The sequence below is a fragment of the Talpa occidentalis genome, unplaced genomic scaffold (genome assembly GCF_014898055.3).
Source record: "Talpa occidentalis isolate TD23 unplaced genomic scaffold, MPIMG_talOcc4v2.1 talOcc4.9, whole genome shotgun sequence".
NCBI classification, from domain to species: domain Eukaryota; kingdom Metazoa; phylum Chordata; class Mammalia; order Eulipotyphla; family Talpidae; genus Talpa; species Talpa occidentalis.
Window position 1 is genome coordinate 22,717,808 of NW_023605305.1, and position 26,505 is coordinate 22,744,312.

The 26,505-nt window shown below is 53.1% G+C and overlaps 1 protein-coding gene across 1 annotated transcript; it reads right to left on the reverse strand.

The window, feature by feature from the left end:
- Window positions 1-1,725: 1,725 nt before the first annotated feature.
- RSPO1 (R-spondin 1) lies at window positions 1,726-23,178 on the reverse strand. The gene is made up of 6 exons (XM_037499227.2): window positions 23,075-23,178; window positions 18,203-18,576; window positions 7,242-7,433; window positions 5,041-5,190; window positions 4,581-4,769; window positions 1,726-3,886 (listed from the first exon to the last, which is right to left on the reverse strand). The coding sequence occupies exons 2-6, from the start codon at window positions 18,297-18,299 to the stop codon at window positions 3,723-3,725; spliced, it is 792 nt and encodes a 263-aa protein (XP_037355124.1). The 5' UTR covers window positions 18,300-18,576; window positions 23,075-23,178; the 3' UTR covers window positions 1,726-3,722.
- Between the last annotated feature and the right edge of the window lie 3,327 nt (window positions 23,179-26,505).

Genomic DNA, 26,505 nt, shown 5'->3' on the forward strand with positions numbered 1-26,505 from the left:
GCGAACATTTACCATGTGCATGAATTACCTGGGGAATCTGTTACAAGGCAGATACAGGTTCTGTAGGGCTAGGAGGAGCTTGAGATTCAACATTTTTAACGAGCTCCCAGCTGAGGCTGAGGTGGCTGATCCGTGGCCACACTTTGAATAGCAAGAAGCTAAGGATCTGAGAGTTGGGAACAAATCAGTGCCAGACATAGCCAAGTTCCACAAGGCCGGGAACTGAGACCCAGAAGAGAGAAAAAAGCGGAGTGAAACAATGGCGGCCACAGACAGAGTCGGAGGCCGCAGCAGTGGGAACAGAGGCAGACGGTGACTAAGAGAAGAACAGAGCCCAAGAACAGAGAGGACAAAGGCAGAGACCAAAATTAGAGATGGAGAGGCCGGCAAAGATGGAGCCAGGCACAGGGAGAGGAGACAGGTGATGAGTGGCAGCAGCCCGTCACAGGCACCCATGACCTCCCAGGCTCCAGCACAGGCTCCCAGGCCTAAGCAGCGGTGAAAGGGCCCACAGGGTGGGTGCAACGAGCCCACAGATCTCAGATCCCTCACCTTTGGAACCTACCAGTCCTCCCACACCTTCATCGCCCTCTCCATGCTCTGCTGAGCTCACTCTGAACCTTCCACCGCTGAGGTCCCCTTCTCTCCTGTGTATTTAAGCTCATTCTTTTAACTGGACCCTTCCTAACAGGTTTTAAATATTTCCAATCTTCCTGTTGGGTTCTCCGCCACCCCCCACCCCTGCCCCCACAAGACTCTCTCCACCCCATCTCTCTTTCTAGCCTGAATCTGTTATTCTTTCCTCTTTTGTCACCTAAACTTCTTGGAGGAATTGTCTGTATTGATTTCCACCTCCACGGCCTGCCCCAGACCGCTCTTGGGAAGGTTGCTACTGGGACACATGCTGTGAGTCCATTGGTCAATTTCTTGTCCTCCTTTACTTTGCTCTCTTAGGCTGCCTTCGGTTCCCTTGATCTACCCCCCAGCTTGCTAGCTTCTGGGATGTGACTGCTCCCTGGTTTCCCCTCTGCCAGCCCCATCTCTGACTCCTGACCTTCCATCCTCTGATTTTCATATTTAGTCACAAAGCCAAGTCCTGAGCCCTCTCTTGACCCAGTACTTTCTTCCAAACCCACAGTCTCAAATATCTTCTTTATTCCAGTTTGTACTCTAGCTCCTCTGCGTACTCAGGACCCCTATTTGGGTCTTCACACTCAATGTCACCTCACCATCTGCATCAGGATGCCTCCAAGGCCCCTCAAACTCAAAACCGCCAAAACCAGCACGATGTTCTCCCAAACCGCTCTTCCTCATGGGTTCCCCATCTCAGAACACAGCTCCATCATCTGTCTGAGTGCTCGAGGCAGAATGGGGCTGTCCTTGACACTTTCTTCTCCCTTCCTCCCTCTTCCTTATCTAGTTTATCACCAAACTCTGCCAACTTTATTCTCCAAATACCTTTTGATTTTCTCCACTTCTCTCCAATTCCACTGCCACCACCCTGCAACACCTCTCATCTGGATGACAGCAATAGCCTCCTAACAATTTTTTCCCCTGTCTCCTACACTAGCCAATGTGGTCTTTGCAAGATAAAAATCTGGTCATGTTGACCATCTTTTTGCAGCTTAAAACCCTTTGGCAGTCTCCCTTGGAGTTGAGAAAAAAAAAGGCCCAATTCCAGGATATTTCTGGAATCATTTCAGCTTATTTGCCCTCCAGGCTTTCTTTCAGTTCCTTGAACACCAAGTTCCTTTCTACCACAGGACATTTGCATGTGCAGTGCCCTCTCCATAGAACTATGCTGTCCTATACATTAGCTGCAAGCCACGTGTAGCTAGTGAGCACTTGAAACACAGCTAGTTAGACTGAAGAACAGAATTGCCATTCAATATTAATTTAATTTACTTTAAAATTGTTAAACTTATATTCAACTCAGTTATTGGAAAACTGTTATCTACCTTAGACATATGCATCTACTTTTCAACTTGAGTTTTTATGATATCTAAGTACAGATCAAGTACCCTTTGGTGAAAATTTAGTGTTTGAATTGAGATATGCTGTAAGTGTAAAACTAAATACAGAATGTTGAGACTTAGTTCAAAACAAAAGAATGTGAAAGATTTCATTCATAATTTTTATATTGATTGCATGTTGAAAAGATAACATTTTGCATATATTTTGTTAAATGTAAGATATGATTAAAATTAACTTCCCCTGTTTCTTTTTACCTTTTAAATGTGGCTACTAGAGAAATTTTAAATTATATAAGTAGCTCATACAGTATTTCTATAGGATAGCACTGGTCTAGAATGCCATTCCTTCTCTCTGTCTTAACTCCTTTGACTCATCCTTCAAAACTTGGCTCAATTATCACTGCCTCTGAAAAGCTTCTCTAAAATAAAATCTTTTTATTCAATTTCATTGACTTTCATAGCTCCGTGTATGTGCAGGTGGTTGCTTTCGTCTAACTCCACCCTCTTGTAGTTACACATTTATTTGAATAATTATTTGATTCATACCTGTCACCCCTATGAGCCTTTAAGCTCCACGAGTGCAGGACCCATGGTGGCTCCTCCTGGAAACTAAATATTTATTCCCATTGCCTGGTACAGGGATGGTTGCCAGTGGACACTTCAGAATGCCACAGAGGTCACTCCATCCATTGTTTTACCTTTGGGGCGAACTGTCCCTAACCATCTCAGAAAGCCTGCGCACTCCCTGGCCCCCCCAAGTGCCTCCACAGCACTTCAGTGTATAGATTCTGCCTTTCCAGATGGAAAGTCTTCCTTTAAAGCAGACCTGAATCCCTCCTGCTGCAAGCTGGCCAGGCCTTTGTTCCATCCTTTGAGCAATGCTTCTCAAGCTTGAATGTGCCGGCCAGTCCCCAGAAACTTTGCTCAGATGCAGACTCTGGCTCATCAGGTTTGGGATGAGACCTGAGATGCTCCTTTCTAACCTGCTGCCCTGTGAAAACACCGACGCTGGGTCACAGGCCACACTGAGTAACCTGGATGTAGAGAGCATGGTTACCACCCTCAGAGTACCCCTAAAGCTTTCTTCCTGCTCTAGACCCTCTGTCTAGGAGGTCACTAGGGGTTTCTTGAAAGTCAGCTCTGTCCCTTCCTGCTCCTGTGTACTCCACCACACTGAAAAGGAATGTAGTACCTGTGGCTACTGTTATCATTTGGTTTTCCATTTTAATTTGAAATAAACCTTTAACCAGTTTTCAGTCAGGGCAGCCCTGATATGGATCATGTAAGAACATTCTCCAATGATCAAGTCACAGCGCTGGAAATGCAGTCGTAGTTCTCAAGCTTGGCTCCTGTCCACCATGCTGAACTGACATGATCAGCAACTCCAGAAGGCTCCACTTGCCAAGTGTGGGCTTGGCCCCCGGGAAATGTTCTCCCGACATGTCCACTGCAAGCATCATAAACCAAGCGTGTGCTGTGGGTCCTTTGCTGGCCACGAGGACCTCTCTGGCTCCCCATCTCCCACGTTGACATCCGAGGAATAGAAGTGTATTCCAGTGGCCTTGAGTGTGCACGTGCACACTTGTGTGCATGTTTGTTGATTGCATATGTGGACATGGGGTCTGTGCGCGTGCATGTATGTAGGAGACTGTGTGTGCATTGCCCTTGCCACTCCATTTCAGTAAGGCTTTCATCACACAGAGCTGCGCTGGACTTTTTCTGCATGGGCCTGGAGGCTGAACAGTGTCCCTAAGTGGGCCCTGGAGATGTGACTGGCCCCACTGTCCCTTGATGCTGCTGCTGCTGCTGGCCCTTGCGTCTCCTTGCAGTGCCCGCCTCCTTGTTCTCCTTCCTGTTCAGGCTCCTGTTGGCATTCTCCCGCCGGCCCTGGCCGCCTTTCCTCCTTTTCTGCCCTGCAACGCCAACAGTAGAATGGGTCATCAAAGACTGTCCCACCACAAGCAATCAGGTCCTGGGCATGGCCAAGGGCCTGAGCGGGGAGTGGTGAGGAAGCTGGCCTGGGGGGAAGGCAGGAGGATGCCTGGAGATGCCACCTGGAGGCCCCCTCTGACCAGAAACCAATTCAGAGGACCCTACAACTTGGGTCCTGAGAGGAGGTCCCAAGAGCCTTTGTACCTTCCTCTTCCTCATGTCTTCCTCCCTCTGGGTCCCAGTGGGCCAACAGCACTCCCTAGATGTTCATTGCAAGTCTCAAAACAGGCAGGAAGACCCCCCACGACTCTGCCCCACACAACTGCCTCTGGGGCCAGCTGCCACATCATTTCCAGTGGCTGACTGCGTGACCTTGGTCAAATCACTCCACCTCCGTGAGACTTTGTGTCATTCCTGGACCCCCCTCTGAACTCCAGAACCAATATCACTGACTGAGAAGAAAAGAGGAAACTGGACGGATAGGGACGCGAAGCTTCCAGCTCCCCCAGAGCCCTGGACCGCTCTGCCAGGACAGGGTCCTGGTTCGCAGAGCAGGGTGTCTTGAGGCGGCCTTGGCCTCAGGGCCTCTCCCAGGCAATGGTAGGAAGCAGAGCCCTCAGACGTCTGGGGCGGTGTCTGACCCCGGGCCCCTGGGAGGCAGAGGCTGCAGCTTACCTTCAGGACAGGGAGTCCTTATCACCGTGCACCTTCGGGTCTCCTTGATGTCAGAGCAGGTAGCATGGTCCCCCCCAGGCGCATGGAGCACCCTCCGAGTCCGCTCCTCAGAGCCCCTCCGGAAACCACAGAGCTTCTTCTTCTTGGAGCACGGCCCCCACGGGGACCACTCGCTCATTTCACATTGTGCTGGCAGGCAGGGAGGGGAGAGGGAAAGAGAGAGCAGGAGGGGGTCATGTCTCCTCCCATGACCCAGGGTACCCCAGGGGAGCCTCTTCTACCTGCTCTTGCCTAAGCCTTAGGCTGGAGGCACCTTTAGTCCAAAGGGCAGAAAAGTCCCAAGAGAAATCCCGGAGGGTGTTTGTAGGGTAACCTTTCTCTGCACATTTCTGCTCTCCTAGGCCAGCCGTCCCACCCCCCACCCCCACCCCCGCCCCCTACCAGGCCTCTGGCACCTCACCCGGACTGCTGCACTCCATGGTGCCGTTGGCTGCTGTAGAGCCCTCGGGGCAGTCTGGGTAGCAGCGGCCCTTGTGCAGGTACAAGCTCTCCTTACACTTGGTGCAGAAGTTGTGGCTGAAGCAGGCCTCGCAGTGCTCAATCTTGCATTCTGAGGAGAGGACCAGATGGGGGGCCTCTGGTTCAGCCTGGAATGGACACTTCCCTTCATCCCCATCCCCAGCGCCATCCACCCCCACCCACATTGAAGATAGGGTGGGGGCCTGGAGTTGCAATGACCCGAAGTCTTGGAAGGGCGGGGAAGGAAGGGCAAGGACAGGGGGAGGGCAAGGTGGTCACTCTTGAGGGCTACATGGACTTGCCAAGGTCAGCCAACTCCCAACCCAAAAACCAACCCAATGCAACCCTGGAACCCAAGGGAAGGCTTAAGAGAGCTCAGAAGAGGAGGACAGGACCCTTTGGGTGGGAGTAAGAGAGGAGGGTCCCAGCATCTCATAGTACCTCAGAATTGAACTGAAGGACAAGACACCCCCCCCCCCACCCTGAGTGTTTGTCTGCTCTCCTCTTTCCCCCAATGCTGGGCATCCACAGCACCCAAACCCTGGTTCTTCTGCCCAGAGTATAAAAAAAATCCTTGGCGGGGAGGGGGTCAGGAACAATCCTAAGGCAAATTCCTCTTTCTCTGTAAGGTCAAGTTCCAGGAACCACCTTGGTTGGACTCCTGGATCCCTCCCTGATCCCCTTCCTGCCAGCTCTCCCTCCTCTGGGGAAGCAGGGGGAGGGAGGGTGGGTTCAGGGCTCTGCTAGCAGCAGGCAGGTCTTGCACAATCTCTCCATTCCCAGATTACACTGACTTTCTCCCAGTCTCTGGCACCTGAGGCCTGGGCTGCCAGTTTCCCAGGAGTTGGTAGAGCCAGGAATTCCCCACCCCAAATGCCCCGAGGGCCAAGAGGGCAGCTCCGGGGTCCTACCCCCATCTTCACAAGCTCTCATTCCTCCTCTGTTCCTCCCAGACTCTGTGGGTTTATCCCAGCTTCTCTCCCTCCCTGCTCCTCTTCACCTCCTTCCTTCTCTCATGCTGATTTCTGGGTTTGGTTGCAGTTAAAATACAGTAAGAACCTACCATGTATTGAGTGCCAGACACTAAAGGCTTTACATATGCCTCGCCCCTAAGGTACTATACTCCCATTTTAAAGATGAGGTTCTGAGGGTTTGCAACACGCCCAAGTCACCCAATGAATAAATAGGAGAGTCGAGGTCAGAATCCAAGTAGGTTGATCTTGGGCCAGTCATTTCCCTACCAGCCTCAAAGTTATCAGCTATAAAAACAAAAGCTGTCATTACTCAGGTCTCATCTCTTTCCAATGCTTGCCGCGAGGCTCAACAGAAGGTGGTCTGGAAATGCGTTCTAAACTCCAAGGCACTGAACAAACAGGAGGGGCATTGGCATTTTTTTTTTTTTTTTGTGGGACCCTTGCCGGTGGCCAGGGATCGAACTGCCGCTGCAGAGACTGCAGGCAGCCTCGCAACCCAGTGCTCAACCGCTGCGCCACCAGGGCAGGCCCATTATTCAGCAGTGTGTCCCCTGTGTCTCCCAGTTTGTTAGAGCTGAGACAGGATGGAGCTGTGGCCACAAGTGTCTTGGAGCATGTGGAGCTGTGGCCGGGGTGGTGAGAAGACCAGGGGAGAGAGGCCGAGCAGGCTGGCCCGGGCCCAACTACCCTACAGTCTGGAGCCAGTGGAGGCTTTGAGCAGTAACGTGCTGGAGTAGGCTGTGTCTCAGGGCATTTTTCTGGCTGCAGGGCTGAAGGGGGCCAGAAGGGAACCAGCTGAGGGCTGGAGGACAGACGAGCAGGCTATTGCAGGGGTCCAGGAGACGGATGACAGTAGCCTGGGTAAGACAATGACAGTGGGGCAAGAAAGCTGATGGAGCGGGCAGGGCAGCTAGTGCAGTCTGGGTACACTGAGCGTGACCTGTGGGAGTACAAGCCTGTGTGGGTTTGGAGGGAGGAGATGTGGTTCTGACTTGGATGTGTGGGTTGGGAATGTGGGTGGGATATCTCAGGTTGTCCGGTAGCAGATAACTGGAACGAGGAGCCTCGTCTCCCCTCCTCGGTGTCCCCTCTGTTCCTCTCATCAGCCACCAGCAGCTCAACGCACCCCGATGCCTCTGATGCCCTTCTCCAGCCCTGCCACACTCACTGATGCACTTGTTCATGTCGGGGCTGCGGGCATCGAAGTATCCAGGTGGGCAGGACGGCAAGCAGACGCCCACCTGGCGGATGTCGTTCCTCTCCAGCAGGATGAACAGCTTGGGCGAGCACTTGAGGCAGCCGTTGACCTCGGAGCAGAGTTCGCAGCCTTTGGCACAGGCCTGGCTCCCTTCAGTGCTGACTGCAAGGCAGAATAGGGTGAGAAGGCGGCGCAAGGAGGGACCTCTCTTTCCCAGGCTCCCGCGGGCTGGGGTGAGAAGACCGACCATCTTCTTGGAAGCACAGGCCAAGCAGGCAGGCTGCTTTATAAAGCGCCCAGGATGCTCTCTCCAGGCAATTAGCATAGACGCCTGCAGCAAGAGCCCCCATCCATCCTCAGGGCCTCCCCCACCCTCCAGCATCCCCAGAGAAGCTACCAAAGCTGCACCCTTTAGGCTCTCATCCCTCCCCTGCCAAAAAGGAGCTCAGACTCAGGTTGGAAGGAGGGTTTTTTTTTTTAAACCCTTGAGAATTTTTAAGGATAAAAGGACTAATGGAGGAAATTGAGTAAAAGACCACCTGCCTGGAGGCAGAAAGACAACTGGAATGACCTATATCTGGAACAACCAGGGTTGATTCTGCTCCCCAAAGGACATTTGCCATTGTCTGGAGACATTTTTGATGGTCACACTGGAGAGGGAGGTTGCTACTGGCATCTAGGACCAGAACTGGGGGGGTGGAAGAGGCACGAAACATCCGACAAAGCATGGGGCAGCTCCCACCTCGTTATCCGGTTCAATATGTCAGCTGTGCTGAGGTTGAGAACCCCTGGCTTAGACCCGTCCTGTGAGGCAGTGTGCTCTCCAGTCCCAGCTCCAAATCTCAGACCTTTGATCTCGGTCCCTCATCAACTTGTTCAACTGACACTCAGCAACCCCTACTAGGTACCATCTGTGAGTGAGCACTGGGGACGTGAAGGCAAACAGCCTGGTCACTCTGTAGGGAGCTGATCTTTCAGTGGTGCAGAGAGAGACCCCCAAACAAGCAAATGCTGACAGCCATAAGCCATATAATACTGGGCCAAAAAGAAGAGAGGGACAGAGTCACAGGAGTTGCCACCTGGGCCAGCTCTTGAGAACTGCCATTAGGAGGCAGAGGCAATGGCCCTCTAGGAGCAGGCCTGCAGAGCTGCAAAACAACTGAGGGGGGATTGTGGAGAACTTATGTTGTGGGGTGGGGAGGGGAGCGGTGAAAGGTAAGGGGTCCACTCCTGAAGAGACTTTTACATCATGCTGAGGAACCTGGGTGTGATCCTGCCAGGCAGCATGTCCCTAAGAGTATTCACTGGAACGTGATTCCCCCAAATGCATACTGGAGGCTGTGAAGAAAAGATCACTGCATCAAGGAGGATGGGGACCCCCAAGTCAATGAGTCCAAACAGGATTCTTTACTGCAGGACTTCTTCTACCTTGATTATGCTTCAGTGCAGAGTGACTGTTAAGAGCGGCTGGACGGGCAGCATTTCCTGGGCATTTTGGCCACAGAAGCTTTGTTTTGCAGAGTTTTCTGGGGACCTTTGTCAGAGCTGTTTAAACAACAGGGAGCCTATGGCAAGTTTTAAGCAGAGCCTGACCTGATTTACATGTTGGAAAGTTTCCTCTGGCAGTCCCAGTGGAGACCAGAGATATGCGGGACCATTAGGGAGGAAAATCATCCAGGCGAGAAAGTCTTAAACAAAATTCTGTTCAATAGCGAGATGGAAAGATTTGAGAGATGCTTCAGGAAGACAATCAGGTTGAACAGCAATCAATAAGCAGCCAAGAGGGAGAGGAGTCTCAGAGTTCACCAGGCTAGGGGTGAACAGCAGGGCCAATGAGTGAACAAGAGGCCCATGGGAGAGAAGCCAGTTGAGAAGGAAGGAGAGGAGCCACTTAGGAAGAACCAGGTGGCAAGGAGCTAGAGACAGAGCTGGGAGAACAGATGCCTGGAAATGGTACATGAAGTGGACCAGAGTTCAGGCTTCAGAGTTGGCTGGACCTGCAGTCAAATCCCCAGCCGGGGATCCTGCACAAAAGGCTGCATCTCGTATGCCTACCTTACCACCACTGAAAAGGATGCCACTCTGGAGGGGCTAGGGGAGCACCTGCTCCAAGAATGACCTCTCATTTTAGAGCAGGAGAATGGGTGGGAAGAAGGGAAGCAGAAGGAGGGAATTGGAGAATTCCAAACATAGTAACAATGACAACAAAATCATCGTCATCTCACCTTCATCACCATTACTACCATCACCACTATCGTCACCACCACCACCATCACCACCACCACCATCACCACCACCATCACCATCACCACCATCATCATCACCACCACTACCACCATCATCACCATCACCATCATCACCATCATCACCACCACCACCATCATCATCACCACCATCATCATCACCATCACCACCATCATCACCAACACCATCACCACCATTACCACCATCATCACCACCACCATCATCACCACCACCACCATCATCATCACCACCACCACCACCATCACCACCACCATCATCACCATCGCCACCATCATCATCACCATCACCACCATCATCATCACCATCACCACCATCATCACCAACACCATCACCACCATTACCACCATCATCACCACCACCATCATTACCACCATCACCATCATCACCACCACCACCATCATCACATCACAGCAGCTTCTTACTAACTGGTGAGCACTTATTCGGTGGCAGACACAGCTCTCAAAGCTTTACAAGTATTTGCTCATTTAATCCCCACAACCCATGAAACAGGTGCTGCTACTGTTTTCATGAACACCCACTTTTACAGAATAGGAAGTGGAGAGGTTAAATGACTTGGACAAGGCTTCACAGCCAGCATGTGTTCCAGGCAGAGGGAGCAAAAAATGTGGAGCCCTGGGTTAGGACAACACAGGTGACAGGGAGACTGAAAGTATGACTAGTCTGGTTTTGGTTCAATGTAGAATTTATTTGTAAAGAGTCAATGTTACCATTGAATTGATCAAGACATTAAAAGTTAGTATCATTCTTGTTGGTTTGGCTATTATGAGAGCAAAAATAGTCCAAATGTTGTATTGGAGTTACGAGAGAGCCCTTGGGATGAGTTTCCACTTTGGATGTCTATTGAGCTGTATCAACAAGCCTGTAGATTTTAGGTACTACTTCTACTCCAAAGAGAAATCCTTTATTACTCAAGATTTTTACTTAATTCATTATTGACATGTAAGCTCCTTCTAGGCTTCTGCCTCTTTTTCCATAACTGCAGTCACAAGGGTGTCCTGTTAGCTGGTCTCTGCAGCTCTGTTCTCGCTTATTCTTTGTTATCACTTGTATCAAGGACAGCATTGTGAAAGGCCATCTCAGAACCCCACTACCTGCCTCCCATTCACCCAGCAACAATCAATTCTGGGTGCATTCTCCTTCAAAGCGATCAGTGACACAGCAAGAGGAAGATGGCCCATGCAGGGATCTGGAGTTAGTATGGCAAGGCTAGAGTGTGGAGCGAGTGGTTAGACATCAGGCAGGGCCAGGTGAGGAAGAGTCTTGAACTCACAGATAAGAGTTCAGACGTTATCTGAAAAGCAATGAGGAATCACCGGTGGCTTTAAAGTAGGAGGCAAGATCAGGTGCCCATATTAGGAAGATCACTCTGAAGTGTGGAGAATGGACTAGAGGGAGCACGAAACTGGAGGCAGGCTGACTTCCAGGTGCAAAGAGATGTCGCTGAGCCAGGAGGATGACAAGCAGTGGACACATAAAATCTTTGGTGATGGAATCAACAAGCGTAGGCAGTGGGCTGGACGTGGAGGTGAGGGACAGACAAAGCACGACCCCGATGACTCCAAGGAGCTGGGTGTGTGTAGCAGAGTGGCTGATGGCCCTTCACTGAGAGCAGGAGCAGAAGAGGAGCAGCTTTGAGCAGAGGAATGATGAGTAGTTAAGGTTTAGGTGTCTTGAGTCTGAGGTTCCCCTGGGACACCCCAGGGAAGGTGTGTGCTGGGTAGCTGAACATGTGGGTCAGGAACTGAAGGGAAACATTCTGCCTGGAGACCGAGACATGGAGTCCTTCACATGAAAACAGAGACCTGTGAGATGGTACAGACAGCAAAGGAGACCTGTGAGATGGTACAGGCAGCAAAGGAGATCTATGAAATGGGAAGGACAGTGAACTGAGCGAGTGAGAAGAAGAATTAGACATTAAAGAGAAAAATGGAAAATAAGAGCCTGCAAAGAGGCCAAGAGGGAACAAACAGATGGATGGGGTGCCTAGAAGCACAATGCATGATGGGAGTCAGGAGAAGAGCAGTCTGCGGAGGCAGGGCCCAGGCAGAGTCAGATGCTGTGGAGATGTCGTGTAGGGAGTCAGCGACAAACAGGGGACTGGCACTCATGATGGGGTTGGGAGCAGAGGGCTATGTTGAAGAGTAAAGGGAAGGAGAGGAAGGAGAACCATCAAGAAACTGGCTGTAGAGAGATGAGAGGATTCATGGGTCGGTCCGGAAGCCGTCACTGGTGATTCAATCCACCAGAGCAGAAGCATCCCAAGGCAGAAATTGTGCAGCCTGAGAAGAAAGCCAAGGGCTGAGGCTTGGGCAACACATCAATACACAAGCAGAGAGAAGCTGAGAAGGAATGTTCTAGCAGGGGGACAAGGGGCAGAGTGAGAGGAGCAGGGGTCGAAGCCCAGCAGGAAAGGCAGAGCTCTGCAGGGCCGCTGCGGGAGACCACACCAGCGCTCCGAAGCTCGAAGCCCGTCTCCCAGAAGCTCGAAGCTCATCTCCCAGACTTGCATTAGGAGGTGAGGGGCAGTTTTGGGGGTGTGGTCGGAGGAGACCCAAACCACATGGTCTTGGGCTGAAGAGTGAAGGGAATGGATGGAAGTGGGAATCGAGGAGTGGGTTCCCATTGTGGAACGAGTGGGAGCGAGTCGGAGAACAGAGAGGAGAGAGCAGCTAGGAGGGAAGGTGAGCCCTTCACCAAGACAGGGGTGCTGCAGGGACATGGAGAGAAACCCCAGGCCTGGGAGGGTCAGACAGGTGCTGATACTGGCTTGGAGGCTGGAAGGTGGAGTCAGGGGCGAGGACTGAGGGGGTTGCTCTCCATGAGGGTTGAAGGCTCAGGAAGGCGGGGGCTCAGCTATGGGAAAGGGACACTTGTCAGGGGGGATGGGAACCAAAGGGCATTTCCAGCTCACGAGGCACATGGACGGATGGTGGGGGATGGAGAGCCACCTGGGGGGGGGAGGGGGCTCTGTGGAGCTAGAGCAGGGCGGGGGGAAGCAAGAAAGGCGAAGGGTGTTGGAAGAAACATCGTGATTCAAAGGGAGACTGAGGGCCGGGCCCAGCTGGGGCTATGGACATATGGCAACAAAGGAGCCAGGGACCTGGGGAGCAGGGCTGGCTACGCACTGTGGTGAGTGAAGGAGCAATGGGGGGCACTCCCCTTCCCAGCCAGCTAGGTGAAGAAGGTATGCCAGACAGGAAGAACAGCTGGGGCAGTGGCCCTGAGGCACCAAATGCCCTGGAGCACCCAAGTGGAAACGTTCAATTGGCAAGAAAAGGACCACAGGAGGGCATGGTAGGGCCCAGTCTGAAGGGCTCCCCTTGGCTCCTGTGCCCATGCAAGGGGTGGGGTGTGGCGGGGCTGTAGGGCTGTGGCCTGGCTGATGAGGCTGGATGGGCTCAGACATGGAGCAGGCCCTCAGACAGGAGATGGAGCCTCCTTTCCTCCTTCTTCGCAAGAAGCCCTCACACAGCCCTGCCCTTCCTGCTCCCTGCCCTGGTCACCAAGCCAGGAGGGCAAGACTGTGCCCTCCTCCACACCCCTCCTTTATTCTTGTTCAAAACCCTTTCAAGCTGATGTTCCTATAACCAGGCCTTGCCCACGGGGTTCTGTCCCCCTGAAGAAGGGCTTCTGCCACGGCTTCTCCTCTCCGGCGGTATCACTGCCTCCAGTCTCCCAATGTTTTCAACTCTAGAGATCTTTCTAAAACCAACATTGGGGCCTCCCCAGTGGCCCAGGGGTTAAAGTCTCAGTGCTATCAAGCTATTGCCAGCCGCTGTGGCAAGAGTTCTATCCCCAGCCGGGTTGCTGACCCACATGGCGCAGCAGACCTCTCCTGTTTTGCCCGCTGCTCCCCTCAGCAGTGTATTTCAGTCAATCCGCCTGTTCTGCTCCCCACTCTGTCTCTGGTGAATCCTCTCACCCTCTGCATCTCTGGCCTACACCCCAGTTCTTGTATGTATAAATAAATCTTTTTTTTTTAAAAAAAGATTTATTTATTTATTCATACAAGCACTGGGTACAGTCAGAAGCACGGGAGGGTGAGAGAATTCACCAGAGCCAGAGCGGGGAGCAGAGCAGGCAGAAGGACCGAAGTACACTGCTGAGGGGAGCAGCGGGCGGCAGGAGAGGTCTGCGCGCCGTGTGGGACCCTCCTCCGGGGGCCGGGGAGCAGCTGGGGATCGAACCAGCGCCTCAGAGGCTGCGGGCAGCTTCGCAACCCAGCGCTCAACCGCTGCGCCACCGGGGAGGCCCTATAAATAAATCTTTTAAAAAATATATTTAAAAAAAAAAACCCAACCCAACACTGACGTGTCACACACCTGCCTAAAACCCACCAGCAGCTCCATGTTGCCAGGAGAATGAAGACGCGGCCCTTTCATGGTCGATCCCACCGCCTCATCTCTCAATACCACCCTTAAGCAGGGTGGAACTGTTTTCCTTTCTCCAAACACGTCATTACCACTTCACATCTCTGTGCCCTTTTTTGAGTTGGTCCTTCTGCCTGGAACACTCTTGACTCCTCCTGAATCTGACTGGCTCCGTCAACCCTCAGAGCTAAAATCACCTTCTCCAGGAAGTCTCTCCTGATCTCACCTCCCTACAAAGTCTGGGTAGAGTACTTCTCTGTGTTCCCACAGACACTTGGGCCCCCAGTGCTTGAATCCACCACGGCAGGTATCACCTTATGTGGTTATTATCTGCTAAAATGTCTTTTTCTCTCACTAGAAAGCACTTTGGAGGGAGGAAATGGCCTTATTTCTGAATGGAGCCATGTATGGGGTAAAACTCCATAAAGGGATAGCGTTCCCTCTGAAGGCAGGGCTGAGGGTGTGCAGAGTGAGACAGAGGCGCAGAGGCAGGTGGACAGATGTAGCAGGATGACATAGTAATGGGGGTTCAGGGTAGGCTGAGTGAGCGTCAGTGGGGGATGGAGAAGACCTCGTCATGACCCCGATGAGGGATAACTTTACCTTTGGGGAGTAGCCTTGGAAGAACTAGATTTGAAAAGAGCAATTTGTATTCGGCAAAAGTGAGAGGTGACAGGGACAGGCCTCCATGGGGAGGCTGAGGAAGAGGGTAGGCAAGGGCACTTCTTAGGCCATGGGCTCCATGTCCGCTCCTGGTGCCCAGAGTTGTTGGTGCCCATGTGTCCTGGGAAGAGCCAGCATCCTTTAACCCAACTGCTTAGTTTAGACCTTCACTCTCCTCCCCTTGGCCTTCTACATGGCATGTGTGCCTCCCATCTCAGGTCATCTCCCCTCACCTCTCTGCCCTGATCCAGGCTGCTCCCCTGATAAAAGTTCTCAGTGGCTCCCCTTTATCCACAGCTCTAGTCAGGTCAAGTGCAAACTCCTCAACCTGGGGGTTGCAAAACACTCCATCCTCTGACCTCTGCCCAGCTCAGCAGCCTCTCCCCCAGGACCATGTTCTTAGCCCCAGGCGGCTTTCACTGCCCTACCTTAAGGGGAATTAGGTTTAGCAACACAACCTACAAATGAGCACGGCTGTTCCAGCTGAAACTCTAAGGCTCACCGGAATTCCACTTAGAAACCATTTCTCCAGCTACTCCGAGCTGCAGCCCAATTCCTAAACAAGGCATAGGCCTCCTCCACGCCACGCCTTTGGACACGCCAGTGCCTCTACCCTGAGTCTCTCCCAGATCCACCTGTCACAGCAGTCACTACACGCATCTGAAATAGCCTCCGGCTACCCCAGCTCTTTCTGGGCTCCTCAAGATTCATCTCTGGGCCCAGGGCCAGGCTCTGTAGGTTTGCGATGAACATTTGTTAAATGGCATAGGGGAATGAATGAGGTCTCCTGGAAGGAAGGTGGTCTGAGGGAGGGAACAGGAGATTCAGGTGGAGGATGGGACAGGGAGAGGGGCCAAAGGCAGGGGGCTGCTTCTGCAGGAGCCAGAGTTCAGTGATGGGATGGGGGCCATGGGGGGGCCACTGAATGAGGGGGTCCAAGAATCAGGTAGGAACAGGGTCTCAGCAGAGGGACGGGGTACTCAGTGTGAGAGCCGGTGAGGGGATGAGTGCTCTGCAGGGGGCAGGAAATCCAGGTGGGAAAGGCCCTGGGATGCAGGGGTAGAAGAGGCTGGTGAGTGGAGAGGGGCCCAGGAGGGGAGGAGAGGGGTTCTCAAGAAGAGGAAGCTGTGGACGTCCCCCCAGGACTGATAACTCTTTGTCCAACTTCTTCCCCCCTCCGCAGTGGGACCACTATCGAGAACCCAAAATTAGAAACTTCTAGGCTCAGAACTGGTGGGTTGCTCTGTGTAGAGCTAGATGGAGTGGCTTCCTGTGCCCCTACCAGCCCACAGGCACGAGATGGCCAGGTCGACCCACCTGAGAGCCACACACACAGCAAGCCCACCTCCCACCCCCTCTCCCTGCTGTGCCCCCCAGCCCTGCCTACTGTCCTTCTCTGAGGTCCAGAGGCCAGAGCAGCCCCACCCAGGAGTCTCTACCCTTCTTCTACCTTCCTCCTCCAACTCGCCACACCTAGGGCAACACGGCCCACCTGTTGTTTATAAAGCAGGAGGTACCTGCTGAAGTCTATGCAGAGCTGGAAGCAAAGGTTTCATATGTTTCTTTCATGTGCTCCTTACTCTGTTCCTCCACAGTTACACTTGCCCCCGGATGGCTAGTATTTAACAAGGATCGCCCAGCAACAGCTACCTCAGCGCTCTCTGAGCCTCTGGGTTTGGATGCTCACTGCACCCTGAGTCTTTCCCCGCAGCTCACCCTGTTCTCTTATCTCGCCATCAAGGTGTCACTTGCACCATTGAGCGACAGAAACCATTTCCCTGCCGCCAAGACAGCGGGATGTAGCTGCACCGCAATCAGAGGAGGAAAATGGCTGCGTTCTCTAGGCCACATCGGATGCGCAAGCCAGACTTTTTCTGGCACAACAGACTCGACCCCAGGTCTTCTGCCTGGTTTAGGTGTGTGTGGCTCTGCATGTGTGTGTGGGAGCGTGCACCGGTGCACATGGCCGGGTGTGCCTCTCTCTCTCATCTCGGAAATAGAGGAGACTGATTATAAACCGCTAAACCGCATCTGGCCCATGGAGGCCAAAATACGGCCCCACCAGATGAGAAGGGAGGAAAATCAAGGCCTTGCTGCTGATTAAACCTAACCGTCTCTAATTGTTTGTTAAGCCAGGGATTTTCAGCTTCACCAGTTCTCCGCGCGTCCCTCCCCAGGCTGGGCTCTGGCCTTGGCTGCTCTGTGGAAACCCAGCAAAACCCTATGGGTTTTTTTCTTTTTAAGATTTATTTATGCATACAAGAACTGGGGTACAGGACAGAGGGTGGGGGTGTTGAGAGGATTCACCAGAGACAGAGTGGGGAGCAGAACAGGCGGGTCTACTGAGATACATTGCTGGGGGGAGCAGCAGGAGAGACAGGAGAGGTCTGCCTGTGCCATGTGGGTCACCTCCTGGGCTGGGGATCAAACCCGTGATTCAGAGGCTGCGGGTAGCTTCATAGTGCTGTCTTTTAACCCCTTGAGCCACCAGGGAGGCCCACCCCATGGCTTTTCAACCTTTGCTGGTAGGCCTTGGGCTAGGGACCTCAGAAGCGAGGCAAGAGGAAGTCAGTGAGGCTTTGGAGTGGTGTTGTGCCTGAGGAGTGACATCTCTTCATGGGGCCTTGGAAAGACAATCTCGGGGTCCCTCACACGCAGTGGCCACTCCCACAACACAACAGGCAGGTACTGAACCCCCATCACTGGGGACGTGAAGCAGAGGCTTCACGAGGACAGGGTGTGAGGGTCGTGGGGGTGGTGGGAACAGGTTAGTCTTGAACTCCATCTAGCAAGTTGTTTTCAAGAAGACTGGGCTCACAGGGACCAGGAGACTTCCAGTCCGATACTGACTGCATGTCCTTGGGGTCTGTCTCTTTCCCTTTCTTAGCCTCATCAATATATGATAGGATTTAATTTTTCCCAAAGCTGAGAGCCCTCTCTTCTAAGGAAGCCTGACAAGAGGAGGGGAAAGGGAAACAAACGGCTCTGGTCAGAAGGGCTGTGGGGAGGGACTCCTTCCCTCTTGCTTCCCTTTCCCTCCCAATGCAGGCCCCTGAATTCTTCTGGGCAAGGTTAAAAACCATAGGAGAGGACAGACTCATGACCCCCAACACCAGCCACCATTTCTGCCTCATGATCTGGGCCCAGAAAGCTACCGCCAAGCTGTGCAGTGAGTTCTTGGTCCAAAGGAGTTGATGGATGCGTTTCAGCCCCCACTGAAAGGAAGCAGCCCTGAAGGCCTGTCAGTGAGCAGGGGACCAAGCACCAGCCTGGGGCCAGGAAGCATCTCCATGGATACCATACAAAGCAGGTGCAATGTCAAAGGGCATAATCCACAAACTGGACCCTCACAGGAGAGGGGTTAATCTAGAAAGCAGAGTCTACAAAGGGGAAAACAGACAAAGTGAGTAATCTACAGAGCGAGTCACTTCAACCAATTAATCAAACGGGATAATCCACAAACAGGATCATCTACTGAGCAATCTACACAGCCGTAACAGGCAAGTCGAATCTGCAACGGTCCTCACAGAGTGAAACTCCCAGAAGGCCCTCTACTCCCCAAGTGCCCCCTCCACACCCAAGGCCCGGGTGGCCCCGCGGCCCACTACTCACTGCGCCTCTGCCTCTTCCCCTTGAGCCCTCGGCTGCCAGCGGAGGCGAGGTGCATCCAGCTCAGAACCAGGGCCACCACACACAGCCCAAGCCGCATAGTCACTCGCCAGCAACAGGCCCCTGGGAGGAGGGGGTCTCTGGTGGACGGGGGCGCCGGGCTCTTGCTAACGCCTCCGGGGCTGGGTCAGTGGCAGGAGGCCCAGGCTTGGGCCGTGTCCAAAATCCACCATAATCTCAGCTGGGGACATAGAAGGTGTGGGCAACCCACTTCCCCCTCGGCCCATAGGAGGTCTAGAGAGCTTTCCTCAAAGGCACCTCAGGGTGTCACGTGGGAGATCTTTGTCACTTCAGCAGGGGTACATCCAAAGACCAACCTGTTAGGAGAGAAGACAGAGTGTTAATCTGGGGTACCAAGGGGGTTCATTCCCCCAACCTGTGCTTCTACCCTTCCCGTGTGGTCCCCTACCCGGGAGACTCGGAGAACTCAGAAGGTTTGGACATGACAAAGCGCCCACCTGTGGCACCCCTGTAGAAGTCCACTCTGTTTCCCACCTCGCAGAATGCCTCAGCCTGGGACAGGAGCTGACTACCCAAGCAGCTGGAATACGCAGTGGCCACTCAAACCAAACCCGTGAACCACTGGGAACAAGCTGGTCCTACCCCTGCTCAATGTTGGCCCATTCTAACTGGAAGTTCTTCTTCAGGTCTACCCTAAGACCTTATGCTGTAGTAATTTTCTGTCTCCCAAAGAGGAACTCTCTGTCCTTCCCCCAGTGACCCTTCAGCCTTCTCTAACCAGGGCTGAGTTGCCCTTGTGCTTCTCATGTGTCCTGGAGCTAGAGTGGTGGTCCCAGGACAAGCTGGCCGTCCCTGCACGGCCCTCTGGGCTTGGTGGGAGGGAAGGAAGGAAGGCTTCCCCCGCAGCAGAAACTCTGACACAGCAGGCCTGGCGGGCCTGGCCTTTGTGAGAGGATAAAAGAGGCTGCGATGCCCGCCCTGGCCAGAGACACAGAGAATGGGGATAATCCCCAGCCCAGCAAGAGCCAGGTCTCTGGACCCACTGGCTGTGGTGATGGGGGTAGGGGGCTGGTTCCTCCCCAGTGAAATGTGTCTGGGAAGTTGGAGCTCAACCTAGGAGTCGGAGGATGAAGAACCCCACTCCACACACCCGGGATCACCCACTCCCAACATGCTCTCACAACTGAGACCTGTCCACACGTCCCCTCCACATGCTGTGCCACACACCCTGGGACCTGCAGACTAGCAAGTCATGGGGCTTTTGCTTTGTAGATGCCAGGAAAGCATCTACTTCCAGGAAAGCATCCCCATCCACTGGCTTGATGACCTTGGACAGGTCACTTTCGCCTCTCCGAACCTCAGTTTCCTCATCTATGAAATGGGGGTAAATATGCCTATGTTCTGTTTTATGGGCTTGCTCTGAGAGTTGGCTGTTTTCTCAGAATGAGAGCTCTGAAATGCTGGCGCAGAGGTGCCCTCCCTCCCCCTATTCCAATCCTTTCCTCTTCGCCTCTCAGGGAGGCCCCAGTAGAGCCCACCTGCACGGAGATAAATCATCACCCCACCAGGGAGTTCAGCACCTCCCTCCTCAGCCTCTCCCACCAACTTTGAAGGCCAGACACACTCAAGTGGTTAAGCTGCCTGTGAGACATGTTTACACGAGGCTGATGGATCCCACCTGGTGCTGTGGTCCGAGCCAGCAGAGATGCCCCTGGCCACCCCCAAATGCCAGCCCCTACATGCCCCTCCAGTACTCCCTTTACGACCTGCTAAAGCCTCCCCATCCTCCCCAGGCCCCACAACACACCCCCATATGGAGGTTATCAATCTGGAGTCTTCCACCCCATGTGTATAGTCTCAGGTTGGCCATCAAGCATGATGGTTAAGGGCATAAACTTCAGAGTCAGTTTGCCGGGCTTCAAATGGTGGCTCTGCTACTTATTAGCTGTTACCTTGGGCTAGCTGCTAAGCTAGTCTGGGCCTGAAGGGGGTTGTGTGCTTTTTATGACTTAAATGAGTTAATAGACTGCTTAGAATAGATAGTGAAGGCACAGTGATATATATTGTATTTCTTTATGAGCAAGACTTTGTTATATGTCTACATTTCAATGGACATTTGAAAAGCAACGGAAACAGTTTTTGTATCATCATCGTATACTAACTTTAATCTCAGCACTGTTTTACAATTTCCCTATTTGCATTTATCTTTATGGTTGATTGCCTTCAACCAAAGTGATCATTCAAAGTGATAGGGTTAACCCCTTCTCAAATGGTAGCCTGAGGACCCTGGCTGATCTGTGCTTGGGGTGCCATGAGTCCTTATACTTGCCAAACACTGAAAAAAACCACGTCAAACCTGGCGTTAAATCCTGGGTCTGTGAGACTTTGATCCCACGCTGTGATCAGTACGCCTGGGGTGCTTGGGGGCAGAGAAGGTCTCTGAAGCATCTCTGCACTCCCTGTGCCTGCCCACATGCACACTGTCAAGGTTAGTGCTGGACAAATAGTGGCTCGCTGCCTCCCTCCCTCTTCCTGTCTAAATTGGCCCAGGTCTTAGCTTCCAGCCTGACTCCTGTTGTGCCCACCAAGGCCTTGTCAGCAAACATCTCCTGCCCCATTCCCACCTGAATCACCATGTGAAACATGATCTCAGCCTGGAAATGGGCAGGAGGATCTGAATTTCACTGCAGCAAGTGACCCCGGCCTCCCTCACCTATCCCTGGTGGGGGGAGAATTTCGAGCACTTAAAATAAAAAAAGAAGAACCAACCTATAGGATCAGTCCTGAAAAGGAGCTAAATGTTCATCCTGCTAGGAGTAGAGGCACCAAACAGAAGGAAAAGGGAAGGTTCCTGGTGGGGGAGGGTGTGAAATGGAGGTTCAGTGCCTCCCCTAAGGAAGTATGTGCTAGTCAACTCCAGTTGACTGTCAACAGGCAGAAATAATGACTCGATGTTGCCAGATCTGATTTTTTTAAAGAGAAGTTGAACATTTAAAATTTATGTGAAATCTGATGTTATAAACACTGGCCAGGTCTGCAGTATCAAGCCCCAGAAGGTCAAGCTCTGCACCCATGTCCTGCAGCTAGTCCCTCCCCCACCCCCATGCACACTGGACGCACAGACCACGCAGATCAGGGCAAAGAGAGGGGACAGGAGCTGATGATTTCTTCTAAGTGGCCTGCGTCATTTCTGTGGGTTGCTCTCTCTGATCTCCTTTACCCCTGGGGCTACATGGCACAGGCAGTTCATTTTTGGAGGCCCATTTCTCTGCACAGGCAGAGCCAGTGGTGGGAACTGCTCAAGGTCTCAGGCATCTGTGAAGTAAGGAAGGGCATTTGTTCTTCAAGGTTGAGGGTGAGGGGCTCACATCATAAGGTGCACAACTTGCCCTGTGCTAGGTCCGTATTTAACCATCCACAACTCTAAGAGGAAAATAGAATTATTCCCACCTTGCCGGTGCTGAGAGGGGAAGGCTCTTGGGGCCACAAACCTAGTCAGTGACCATGGGATTTGCTACTCTGGACTGGGTGTCTGTCTGAAGGGTGGGGCAAGAGATCTGCGAGTGTGGGGGCAGGACCTGGCTTCCAGAATAGATCCAGGAGGTGGGGAAGGGGTTGGCAGAGTTGGGTCTGGATGCCAGGGAGAAAGACCGCTCGCTAGGTGGTCTAGGGCGAAGAGGACACTGATTCTGGAGGTCACAGGTGCGTAGGGGAGGGGGGATATGGAGCTGAGGACAGACCCTCCTCAGCAAGAATAGAGTAACTTTCACCTTTTTGTCCGCAACGTTACCAGGATAAACTGGTACTTCGTCGGGGGCCGGATACAGACCCCGAATCCTAAACCATTCCGACAATTTCTCATTAGCCCTCCCCAAGACCCGCCACAGGGTGGGGAGTTTTGGCCACCTAGCGGGGTGGTGGGCGGGGGCAGAAGAAGAGCTGGGCGGGGGGCGGGACCAAATATTGGTCTGCCTGACCCCTTGGGATTACTGAGTCAGCCGGAGCCAAGCCAGGTGCAGGGCCTTCTCCCCACCCCCACCCGCACCCCCAACAGTAAGGGCAGCGGGGAAAGTCTCCTTCACGTTCCTCCATCTCAGCTCCAGCGCGCAAATTCTCCTTCCCTTCCCACTATCTGGGGACTCCCAACAGGTGCAGGGAGAGGGGAGCCCCCCTGCCAGTCCCCCCAAATCAAGATAACGCAGCAAGTCGGAAACGCAGGCTTCACAGAAGAAAGCCCCTGCCTCCAAGTACCCGCGCCCAGAACCTCTCTGAGCTTTCCGGGGAGCCCCGGGCAGACGCAGCTCCCTCTTCTCCCCAACTAAGCATCCCCACGCATGCCCCAGCGCCCGACCCCGCGGCCAGCGAGCCGCGCCACCTCGCAGCGCCCCGCGCAAGCCGGCTGCCCCCGCGAGCCCCGACCCCGGGTGCGAGATTGGGTTTGGGGTAACCACGGGCCGTGGGAGTCGGGGGAATCTGGACGTTGAAAGCGGGGAGCTTCTGGATTGGGGGTGGTGATGAATAGGGCTGGTCGACTCGGGGAATTCGGAACAAGTGAGGACGATCGTGCAGGGCTGGGGGTCGAGGGAGCCCATCAGCCCCCCGAGAGGGTGCTGCTCGCTGGCTTGAGGGGCGACGCGGGAGGTTGGGGGACGACAGGACCTGCAGGAGGTGGGGTGGGCATCCCCAAGAGATGCACTCGTCCACCTTCACTGTCTGGCGAGCAGTCAGAAGTCCCTTCCTCCGGCTCCCCCAGCACTCAGCTCCGCCGAGCCCCGACGCGAGCACCCGCAGCGCCCGAAGTTCGGGGCTAGAGTGAGCCAGAGAGGCGGACGGGGCAGTTAAGGGGGGACTCACCTCCGCGCTGCCAGCCGCGGCAGGGGCAGGCCCGGGAGGGTGAGGGCGAGGCCGGCTCACCCGCCCGCCGAGCGATTGTCCTGAGCGCCCGCTCACCCGCGCTCGGCCCGCCAGTTCCCCAGTTGCACAATCTGCGGGCGGCTCACGCCCTCGGGGGCCAGCGCCCCACCCCGCGCATCGGTCCTGTGGGGTGGCTCGCCGGCCGCGGTGCCCCGGGCTGGCGGTCAGCTCCAGGCTCTCTCAGCGCTCATGCTTTCGGTCCCAGTCCGGAGAGGGGCCAGTCCTCCGCTCGCACGAGGGAGGGAATCCCCCCCCTTTGCAGTCCCACCCCCGAGCCGGCCCCCCTGCCCGGGATCCGCAGCAAAAAACGGACTGGAGCGCCAGGCCCGGGAGCCCGCAGCCCCCTCCCGCATGCCCTTGCCGAAGCTGGGGCGCTGTGCTCCGGAGCGCAGACCTGGCAGAAACACACGCCTCTGGGCCCTGGCGCAGACCCTCCACCCTTGCCTGTTCCCCTCCTTCGGCCCCGCACCCGCGCATTCCAGGCAGTCAGAGCCCGGGCTGCAGCTCCCGGGCATCAGGGGGTCAGAACAGGGGCCTGGGAGCCTCCCCAAACCTCAGTTTCCCTTCTCTCGAGGACTAGGAACAGGCTCTACGGGGTCCTGGCCACGCCCTCCTACTCTCAGGGTCCAGTCTCTAGAGCATCTTCCCAGGCCAGAGGAAATGTGAGGTCACAAGGTCCTGAGCAGGCCGGTGAGGACACTTCTACCTGCAAGGAGGGAGATTTTGGAGTAAAACCTAGATTCAAATTCCTGCTTCATCACTTAGCAATCGTGTGACCATACCTAAGTTACTTAAGGCCTCTGAAGCTTAGGCCCTCATCTGTTTTGAGAGATCAGTGAATGAAGGATGCAGATGCCTGGTAAATGTTAGGGGCTCTGTCAGTGCTGGCGGAGTGAGTCTTGAAGGGCTGCAGACACCTGCAGCGACCCAGATGATGCTGAAGTCAACCTAAAGAAGCCAGGGAGGGAGACGCACTCCTTAGGGTGGCAAACAGCTGTTCTCCAGCTTCATTCCAGGCTGGTAAAGGGAAAATGGGCTAACTCCAGTTAGCAGGAGTTAAGTTAGAAAAGCTGTACTGACTGGGGGAGGTGATGGGGGTGTGTGAGAGTACTCTAGACAGCTGTGAAACCTCCACAGGAGAGGGGGAGCCCTGATTATTGAGACAAGGGCACAGGGTTTTGATAGTGACAGGAGCATGGACAGAACGATCCCTGGAGTGTGCTGACGGTCAGGGACTAGGGATGGTGGATGGCCAGAGGCATTGGAGCAGTGGGTCCCAAATGCCTAGTGTCTGGGCCCACTCAGCCAGAGTATTGCCAAGTTTGCAGGAGACAAACAATCATTTCTGAGTTGGTTCTGAGCCCACTCTAAGCCCCTCTGGAGCCCCTCCCCTCTCCCCTCTGCCCCAGCCTTCTCTACCTCTCAGTGGCCCTTGGCTCTGCTCTGTGCCTAATCAAACAGCCCCAAATGCTGAAAACTCAATGTTTATTTTATTTTATTTTTTTACACACTTGCATAACTCCCTGACAAGCCACGCCAGGCGTTGGGCTTTTTGTTTGGTTTTATTTTGTTGCATTTAGGGAAAAGAGAGAGGGAGGGAGGAGGGAGGGTGAGAGAGAGAAAGAGAGAAAGAGAAATAACACAAACCACCCTGCTCTAGAAGCTGTCTTAGGCCAGGCAGTGGGCTCGGGTTTCCTGCCTGAGGAAAAGTCTGTGGGAGTTGGGGGGCCTTGCTTCTAGACTCAGGAATGAGGGAGAAGGGAAGAAAGCTACCTGGGTCAGAGAAGATAATGAATTAGAACCATGTGACAATCATGGATGAGTAATAAAGAGCATTTCTTGTGCACCTAATATATGCCCACCACTATGCCTGGCATATATATCGTTACCTAATTTCACAAGACAAACTTCTCCCCCTCCCTTCCTTCCTTTCTTTTCTCTCTTATAAATGTGAGTTTTGAGCCACAGAGATGACAAATAAATTGCTCAGACTTAGGACCTGTAAGTGGCCAGGCCACTCCCATTATGCTAAATGACTGATAGTTTCCTGAGAGAGTCCTGTTGCCCTGAGTTTACATACACTCATTCTGCTGAGAAATACCTTTTTTCTTTGACTTCTCTTGTCACCCTTCATAAAACCTATCAGAAGTTCACCAGTTACCTTGCAAATCAGCCTGCAGGCTGTGTAGACTGTTCATCCCTGGTCTGAGAGCATCTCTCCCACTGCGCCTCCAGAGCAGGGACTATTTGAGCCATGCTTATGATCCCAGCACCAAGGACCTACTTCATCCATATTTGGTGAACAGAACCCTCACGTGGCCAGGGCGGTACCCTCTGTGGTGATGTCCCAGGTCACTATCTCTCCTCACCCGGGCCAAGATGAGAATGATTTCTCATTAAAAGACCAAATATCAGGGCAGTGGCCACTGGAGACTGGCAAAGTTCCTTCTACTTTGTGTAATCTGTCACCAGGCAAGAACCATTCTACTAACTCAACTGTCACTGTTTTCGTATACTTTCAGTTACAACTCCTGGAAGACCAACTCAAAACAGTTTAGATGGCAAGGTGGTTTATTATTTCATGTATCAAGAACGATCCAGCATCTCGGCAGCTACATGGATAAGATTCTTCCCTATATTCTCATTCTACCATCCTCACTCATGATCACAAGGTGTCTGTAGCAGCTCCAGGCACCACATCTTCACCAAGTCCAACAAGTTTCTTCTTTAAAAATTAACTTAGGGCCTCCCTGGTGGCGCAAGGGGCTCGGTCTCGGCACTATCAAGCTATTGACAGACACTTTAGCAGGAATTCAATCTCTGGCCAGGGAGCTGGCCCACATGGCACAGCAGACCTCTCCTGTCTCACCTGCTGCTCCCCTCAGCAGTGTATTTCAGTCAATCCACCTGTTCTGTTCCCCCTCTGTCTCTGGTGAATCCTGTCACCACTACCCTGCACCTCTTACCTATACCCCAGTTCTTGTATGCATAAATAAATCTTTTAAAAAAAGAATTAAATGACCATTTTCAATGGTAAAATGTAATACATATACATATATACGTATTTATATATCACATTTTAAAAAATTTAACAACTGTGGATCACATACCCAGCAATAAACTGATCACAGACAAGAGGGATAATACCACTAAGATTAGCTTAGATCAGTAAGGATTCATCTGAATTTTGTGTGGAAGAGTGTTTGCAGGTATAGAACTCTTTTTCAAGGGAAAATGGGAATTTGAGTAGGCAACTAATAGTGTTTGTAATCATCACTGTTAATTAAAGAAAAGCTGACTTTGTTATGGTTAATTTACTGCAGATTCCTTAGTCTCCTGACAATGAGTTCTTATCATTCTTCATTCTGGAG

Excerpts from the sequence above, each read along its gene's own strand:
- RSPO1 (XM_037499227.2), bottom strand. The coding sequence starts at position 18,299 with ATGCGGCTTGGGCTGTGTGTGGTGGCCCTGGTTCTGAGCTGGATGCAC. Across the intron at positions 7,434-18,202 it reads GGGGAAGAGGCAGAGGCGCA|TCAGCACTGAAGGGAGCCAG; the intron begins GTGAGTAGTGGG and ends TCTGCCTTGCAG. Across the intron at positions 5,191-7,241 it reads CGACATGAACAAGTGCATCA|AATGCAAGATTGAGCACTGC; the intron begins GTGAGTGTGGCA and ends TCCTCTCCTCAG.